Here is an 8,957-nt window from a genome sequence, read left to right on the forward strand (position 1 = left end):
ATGTACTTTAATGTGACGTAAATGCATATATGATACATAACATACATTTTCTGGTAAAACCTTCCATGTACTGTAAATAACAATATTTTATACAAAGAGTTGATATTCAGTTACTTTATTGTAGTATTTATTGCAATAAAAAATTAGTAAAAAGTTAACATGAATAAAGAAATGATCCGGCGTAAAACATGTGCCAAATCAGTTGTGCGGGTCACTCCGCTGTGGCGACCCCTGATAAAGGGAATAAGCCGAGAGAGAGAGAGAGAGAGAGAGAGAGAACATGAATAAAGAAATGGTTTGATAATTCTACATATTCAAAGAAAAATTGATCTGCTTTATACTGGCCAATTAGCCTACTTAATAACAATGCTGTATTCAGATACTGTTTGTGACCTCTTACACATTTATTTCATTAGAAATTCATTAGAAGCATGATACTTACATTACATTACTAGACTACACTGATTCTGACACAGATCCAGTAATGCAATCTTGGCAGCTATTTTACATAACTCAAGAGTATCACTCTGCTGAGTTTTATTACTTTGCTGTTTATAAACGTGTAACTTGTAGGGTGATATATATACATCGGGTAAAATAAGTATTGAACAAGTCCCTTTGGATAAATGCGTCTGCTAAATGACTAAATGTAAATGTATGTGTATAAATATATATATATGGGGTCCATCTTTTGAAAAATGAGACAGCTCCATTTGTTTTAATTTTTTTTTTTTTTTTTCCATTTTTAAAAATGACTCTTAATTATTATTATTATTTATTTGTATTTTTAAGCAACATAACACACAAGTTGTGTGTTATCACAAATAACTTAATAATTCCACATGAGTAATTTAAGTAACCAGAATAGTTTAGGCTATTTCTCTGCTATTTCTGTTGGACGGTTCCAGGCAAGTTTATATGCACATTATTTTTGTTTGTATTTATTTAACCCTTGCAGAACATACACAGGGAATCGTGGCTAAACATCATGCATTAGGCGCAGAGATGCATGTGATGTCTTGTGTTTCTGACTGACTGGTTGTACACTGCATGTACAGAATAACTGATTGAAGTGTACAGCTTATAGAATGATCCTCATTTATTAACGATGAACAGATACGTCAGTTTGAACACGTCTATTGAAACCATTTGTGAGTTGTTAGTGGTCTTCCTGGCCGCAGGGGGCAGCACCTCGCGCAGAGCGCTCAAGAGCGTGCCGTTCCGATGACGTCACGGGAGGCGAGCGCAGCGGCCATTACACAGCAGCGCGTTTATGAGTAAGGTCGGAAGCGCGACGAGTCGACGGAAAATTCACCAACGACAGACCGCGGATACCGTCAAAAGACATCTATCAGTCACCACCGAGAGTAGATGAAAAACACCGGTGACGCGGCGTTTCGTGTTTAATGAGCTGATATCCGAGTTTAACGGCGGTGTTTGGTGGTTGTGTTTCGCGTCGGCCCAGCGCAGCGCTCGTTTAATTACCGGAGAATCGGCGAGAATTACCGCAGGATCGCGCCGGTGATGGATGATAAAGCGTTCACCAAAGAATTAGACCAATGGGTCGAACAGCTGAATGAGTGCAAACAGCTGACCGAGAACCAAGTGAGAACACTCTGCGAGAAGGTAAAGAAAATGTCAGGTTTATAATACATTATTAGGTCACATTTATCAATTCATAAACATAAAAGATACTATTGTTACTCTTGACGTCACTGCAAGTGAACGCGTTGAAAAAAAATATGTATAAATCATTAGGATGTTTATAATCCATAACGCTTCTTTGGGCATCATGAATGAGATGTGCATACAAAAAAAAAAAAAACGAGTAACATTATTATTTTTTTAGAAATATGTTGTATTCTATTTTTATAGTTATAGCATAATTTGATTGAATTAACACCACAGCCAACACACGTCAGAGTGTTAGTGTTCATTGTTGTTGTGAATCTATATAGACAGGCTGTATTTGTTTGTACCTAATTCCTCAGTGTCTGTAATTTGTTGCATAGATTTGTTATTTACAGTCTGTAGACTTGAAATTGACTGCCTGTGTGGTTAAATAGTAACCTCCAGCAACTTCTCTCTATTTACTTTAAAACAGTCACTACCTCTATCTGTGTTTACAAATGACAATAAACACTTGCCTGCAACAATATATGGTTTATCTGTGTTCAAGCCATTTTGGGTATTTTCATAATGATTAAGTAGTATATTTGTAAACCATTTTTAATCGACATAGCCTTTATTACAGTATAGACTATAGGGCTGGGTAAAAAAATATAGATATCTCGATATTAATCGATTCTCATTTTTACGGAACGATATCGATTCCTAAATCCCAAGAATCGATTAGTCTAGCCTGTTTTCAGTTAATGGACGGAACATTGAAGGGCACCTCCCATCCAGTATATAGCAATAAGCATTGTGCTTTGGTACTTTTAATATGAAACAAAGTCTCAGATTTCAAATTCTGTCCATTGTATTGCAGTATTAAAACAATAAATGCCGTTTTGGCGCTGTTTAATGTGGAGTGACAGATCGCTGTAGCGCCTCAGTTCAACAGACGCAGCAGCGTGAGGCGCACGTGAACTAATTATCTCCACATTAATACCAGTTTCAGCACAAAATAATCATGACTAAACATCTGAAGGTAATCTAAAAGAAAGAGTACAACTTTACAATCCATATCCTGTCTCATGTAATCGCTCAATCAGTGTTTCAGCCGTGCAAAGATGTCATTATAACGGCTTGTAAACGTAACGTCACATTTACCTCAGAAAAACATATTTGGTGACCATAAACTCATTAGTCAGCTAGAAAAATAAACTGCAGAGAGGGGCATTTTGCTAAATATTTGTATTTTAGTAATGTAGTACCAACTGACTCTCATGTATATTTTACAGCATTAGTTGAGAGATTTTTTTTCCTTGAGAAAATTTGGCATGTACTGTACCTGATATATAGCCAAAATAATCGATATTGAATTGAATCGAAATGGTAATCGAATCGCAAGCTTGTGAATGAGAATCGAATCGTGAAATTTGTGCCAGCCCTGATAGACTATATTTACCGCCTCATTCTGTGATGAGAAGCCACATCAGATCACAAAAGGAAAATATTTCAAACTCTCAACTGATAAGTAAAAACAAGTTGTTTTTCTCTTTTGTTGGACAAAAGATTTAAAAACACTTCTCATAGCAAATCATTACAAGGGAAGAGGCTCGGCGTGTGTTGCTTTTTCAAATGCACGATATAAGCGTTTCCTCGTCTCAGCACGTGAACTCACGGGCACACCAACCCTCTACATTGCGAGTAAATCACTCGCATATGCAACTAAATCTTACTCTGGGCGACTAAATAATGTCTAACATTAGCCATTGGCTAATAAATTCTTAGATTTTACACGCCAGTATGTGTGTGAGAGGTGTTCAACACAGATTTTCACTCGATAAACACGCTGATTTGTCCACGGAGGTTACGGGAAACAGCTGTAATTCAGTTTTTCCACGAGCGCCACCTGCTGTCAGTGAGTGGATTTACAGAGACCTATATTTACATTCAGTCTGTGTGCAGTTTCCGTCTGGCCAAAAACGGACAGAATCTGCATGCCCTGCTGTACATTTTGACTGGTTGATGAAAAACAAGCTTATGTGGATTCTACACATTTAAACAATTCAGATAAATTATCTAGAATTATTTATGGAGCAGATAAAATACATATAATCATTTATTAATCAATTATCATTTAAATATAAAACTTGATGAAGTGATTTATGTGTCGGTACTTTTTTAACATCTCCAGAACATTTTAACAATACCGTGATAATACTGATAACCGTGATAGTTTTTGTCACTATAATCATGATAAGAAATTTTCATACCATTACATCCCTAGTGTGTGTGTGTGTGTGTGTGTGTGTGTGTGCCTACTTTACCATATTTTGGGGACAAATTTGTACCCAAAAGTGAGCAAAACCTGATAAAATCGGCAAAAACCTAAATTCGTGGATGTCCTCATTTGTAAAACATTTTTTTTTACTTTTGAAATTGTAAAAATGCATAAAGTTTTCTGTGAGGGGTAGGGTTAGGGGTGGCTTTAGGTTAAAAAGTGTATAACTATCTGTATATAAAAACAATCGAAGTCTATGTAATGTCCCCATTTAGATAGCTAAGTAAACGTGTGTGTGTGTGTGTGTGTGTGTGTGTGTGTGTGTGTGTGTGTGTGTGTAAAATAGTATATCAGTCTGGCGAGTAAACAAAAATGTACTAGCCAATGGGGATTATATTGCCAAGGTGTGCATAGAGGGTTGCACACACAGCCAATTCTGAGAAATAAAACACACGGGCAATTATTTAAATGCAAAACCGCAATTCACAAGCACGTATTGAACCGTGGATGTCGTACCGAACGGTTCGATATTATATTGAGAATTGTGACATCCCTAATAGATAGATAGATATTAATAAGCCGTTTTATTGATACATTTCTTTTCTAAGAAATAATAATTGTTGTATAATGAACCAAAACTGTCTTCGTATAACAAAACATGAAGCCTTTTGTTTTGAGTTTGCCGGGTTTTTTTGTTTTGTTGTTATTGTTTTTCTATTGTTTGTACTTGTTATGCAGTGGTTAAAGGTGTCTTTTTGACAAGTATACACATGGAGCAAAAATAGCCCCCCACCCCTAAATACTGAGTACTCGAGTAGACCACGTGACCGCAATGCCCATCCCTAATATGTACTTGATCTGTACTGGCCTAAATCTGTGTATTCCTGCACACAATCAAAAAGGGGTAAAAGTAAAACAGTGTTTACTACTAGGGCTGTCGCGATAACCGCAATATCGCAATACCGCGCTATTGAAGAGCAAACCGCTGACTACTGTGCTAAATAGAAATGGGACCAGATGTCTCCATGGAAACACACTCATACTGTCTCCATAGTGATGGGGGTTGTTCTCTCAGCAGATATTGATTTGATTTCACAGCGCTACAGAGTGCACAGACATGCATGTCTATCTGATAAGCTCTCTGGTTTCTCTTAATATTTCGTGTTTAAAACCTGCTTCTGTTATCCTGAGCTTTTTTAGCGTGTTCTAGCTTTAGTGGCTCATATTATCAGCCTTTACTGATGTAAGTTTGAGTGGTGCTTGCCTGGTCTCTTATGGCGCTTTTCCACTGCGTGGTACGACTCGGCTCGGTACGACTCGGCATGGTTTGCGTTTCCACTGCAGTTTAGTACCACTTTAGAGTGATTATTCACGTCGTTATAGTTGCGCCGCCTCTACTACCACGACTGTACCGTGCCGTACCATGCAGTGGAAAAGAGCCATTAGTAAAGCACACCTCTCTTCCCACAAAAAAAGCACTCAAGACCCATGAGTTGAGGAACCGTTGTTCAGACAGTGGGTGTACTGTTTGTACTTGCTTGAGCAAACCCCACTAATAAAGTGTGAAAATGGTCTAAAGCAAACTTGGTGCTTTAGTTGTGTGGAACAAGGCTGGATGTGTGCGACTCATTCTTACAAAAAACAACTTGGGTGTACAATGCATTGCTGTAGATAATAACTAGCTAGTTTTCTGAACATGGTCGTGCGTTTGTTGCTTGAACCACATTGGTTCAGCAGTATTGGACTGTTGTTATTGAAGTCACATGCCAGTCGTGGAGTAAAAACCTTCTAATTATTCAATTCAAGACTGCAATTAACATTGAAGTAGGTGTAACATACAGTATTTAAGCTCACTAGAGCAGATGTTACTCGCTGAACAGCGCTGTGAGATCCAGTGTGAAGCGCTTGAATTCAGCGAAGAACACAAATTACTTGATTTAAACTAGTTTAGAGCCTGATTAAACAGCGCTGACAAACAGCAGAAACACTGTGTGCAATGAGTCAGAAGGCTTATCAATCAACAGATCACCATCATTTACCATGGATTTACTGTAATAACTCTTAACTGCACCATGGTATTGAGTCAGAAATGTGGGATATTCTTAACCAATTTTATTACATTATAAATGTAGGCATGTATTAAAGGAGTAATGAATATAATTACAGCTATAGCTGATTAAGCTATAGCGTTTGCATTTATACTAAATGTATTAGTCAACTACTTTTATACAAATATCTAGTAACCATATAGTTATATATTACAATGGTATTGAGGTGCTATATGTGTGGTTTTAACTGTGGTTAAAAACCTCAGTCAGAATAATGAAATTTCACCATATAAACATGAGGTTGCTACAGTTTTTTACAGATGTTACTGATTTTGATATTGAACATAAATTTTCATCTTCATCCTAACAAAAGCTGCTACTACTACTATCAAATGTGCTGACTACAAAAGTTATATTATTAATATTATCAGGCAACACAAACCTGTTTCTTGATTTGAAACAATATCACTCTATTAGAACATGCAGAAACCAAGAAATTTTTCTATTAAGATATTTATTTTAAGGAAAATTAACGGTTTCTAGAACTTTCACTTTGGAGCAAAAATCTGGCTTTAAACTTGAAAAAAAATAAAGATTTGACATTTATCATGAAAATGATCAATATCAACTGATATGAAAAAAATTGCTAAATGATCATTTTTTGGCCTTATCACCCAGCCTACCTTTAGGCTATGTATGCAGTTTATATCTCTGTGTGTTGTACTAAAAAGAAACTTTGCATCTAATCTCGGGTCAAAGACCTGAGAAGTTTGCGATGCTGTTTGCGAATGTTTGCTGGAACTATGTTTGAGGGAAATGCAAAGTTATTGAACTATGTTGGTAGTAACAGATCTTACAACCATGATTGGCTAACAATGCTTTTAGGAAGCACCCCCCTGATTGGGCTTTTGAAACGTTCCTGTCAGATATTTTTCCATTTTTAAACATTCACCTCTGCCTGATACACTGTCCTGTTCTTACACCCGCAGGCTAAAGAGATTCTCACTAAAGAGTCCAATGTGCAGGAGGTGCGCTGCCCCGTCACAGTGTGTGGAGATGTGCACGGCCAATTTCATGACCTAATGGAGCTCTTCAGAATTGGAGGGAAGTCACCTGACACTAACTACCTGTTTATGGGCGACTATGTAGACAGAGGATATTACTCAGTGGAAACAGTCTCACTTCTTGTTGCACTAAAGGTATGCTTACTAAATTTGCTACAGTGGTCTTGCAAACTTTTCAGATGTTTTGACCGTTCACTTGTCTACTTCGTTTGTAGGTTCGCTATCCAGAACGCATCACGATATTGCGGGGAAACCACGAGAGCAGACAGATCACACAGGTGTACGGCTTCTATGACGAGTGCTTGAGGAAATACGGCAACGCAAACGTCTGGAAATATTTCACAGACCTATTTGACTACCTACCCCTCACAGCTCTAGTGGATGGGCAGGTGAGGAATACTCCTTCTCTTCTGGGAAGTGCATAAGAATAATACCAGAGGAGTTTTACTTCTCTCACAAATGTGAAGTGATCATCAATAGAGCCAGCCTTAGAATCGTCTGACAGCTGCTGATGGCTGTTAATAACTCGTATTACTCTCTGGGTGTCAGATCTTCTGTCTGCACGGTGGCCTGTCTCCATCCATAGACACGCTGGATCATATTCGTGCGCTGGATCGTCTGCAGGAGGTGCCACATGAGGTCAGTACAGTACAGCTACGGATCGCATCCACGCTACTAGCAGTGTCTAGTGGCTTAAAGAATAATTAAATGTGTGTAAAAAATTAGTATTCTAATATTACTGTTGAGTTAAATCCAAATCTAGTTGAGTGTTTTAGAAAAACATTTATCTTAAATATTTACATTTACATTGTCATTTAGCAGACACTTTTATCCAAAGCGACTTGAGGACAATAGAAGCAATCAAAACCAACAAAAGAGCAATAATATGTAATTGCTGTGAAAAGTCTCAGTTAGCCTAACGCAGTACATGTAGCAAGTTTTTTTTAATAAAAAATAAAAAAACAAATAGATAGAATAAAAAAAGAATAGGGAACTCTAATATTAGAGGGTCAAATGTTTTTTAATAAAAAAGAAAAATAGAATTAGAATGAACAACTTATTTAGTTTTAAATTTGAGTAACTAAACCTGGCTCTCGCCATGAACATAGCCATAGAAGCTGACATGGTGTTAAAAAAGGAAAGAAAAAAATACTATTGTAAAAATGATTTATTTATTTTAAATGTTACAGTATTTTTTTGTAATTTTTATTATAGTATTTATTAGTGGTCGACCAATCTGGGTTTTTTTGACAGCCGATGCCGATATCTTGGAAAGCATGGAGGCCAATATAATTTTATTTATTTTCATTAATATTTAAGAAATTTTGAATCATTTGAAAATGGATTAAAAAATAAATGTGTAAAATAAACATACTTATATTTTAGATGACAAAGTATTTTTCATAAATATTTAATAAAAAATATAATTAAAAAGGAAGTAAACACCGTAACCAACAGGGCACTGAGTATTCTGGGAAGTTTGTGTGCATTGAGAACCATATTTTTTCAAATAAAGCCATTGAATTTTCATGGCTGATTCTGATATTATTTTACAAGCAAATGGGCTGATTCATATACACATTGCTGATTTAAAAAAAAAAAAAAAAAAAGCAAGAGACAAATACAAGAACAAGATGTTTATTAGCGCTATTATAGGCTGAACTATCTGTGGCCATTTAAAAAAAAAATTTGAGCCAACCACTGTATTTTAATCATGATCCAAACAAAGACATGAAATGCAAAATACAAAAAATAAACTAGGGATGCTCCGATCCGCCTTTTTCGCCTCCGATACATAGGGTTCGGTATTGGCCGATACTGATACCGATCCGATACCAGTGAAGTTTTTTTCCCCCATTTAAATAAATGTAGAATTTATATATCTCTGTGTGTGGAACTGATAATCATTCTTTCACAATCTACTAGATACAGACTACTTCATTATAAAGAAAA

The 8,957-nt window shown here is 36.5% G+C and overlaps 1 protein-coding gene across 1 annotated transcript in view; it reads left to right on the plus strand.

The window, feature by feature from the left end:
- Positions 1-1,233: 1,233 nt before the first annotated feature.
- Positions 1,234-8,957, plus strand: part of ppp2cb (protein phosphatase 2, catalytic subunit, beta isozyme) — a 13,454-nt gene continuing 5,730 nt past the window's right edge. Inside the window, exons 1-4 of the mRNA XM_016456362.1 lie at positions 1,234-1,626; positions 6,930-7,139; positions 7,220-7,393; positions 7,554-7,643. Of these exons, the coding sequence (XP_016311848.1) occupies positions 1,525-1,626; positions 6,930-7,139; positions 7,220-7,393; positions 7,554-7,643 (576 nt within the window). The 5' untranslated portion in view covers positions 1,234-1,524. The remainder of the gene's footprint in view (positions 1,627-6,929; positions 7,140-7,219; positions 7,394-7,553; positions 7,644-8,957) is intronic.

Source organism: Sinocyclocheilus anshuiensis, unplaced genomic scaffold (genome assembly GCF_001515605.1).
Source record: "Sinocyclocheilus anshuiensis isolate Anshui unplaced genomic scaffold, SAMN03320099.WGS_v1.1 scaffold755, whole genome shotgun sequence".
In the NCBI taxonomy this organism is placed as follows: Eukaryota; Metazoa; Chordata; class Actinopteri; order Cypriniformes; family Cyprinidae; genus Sinocyclocheilus; species Sinocyclocheilus anshuiensis.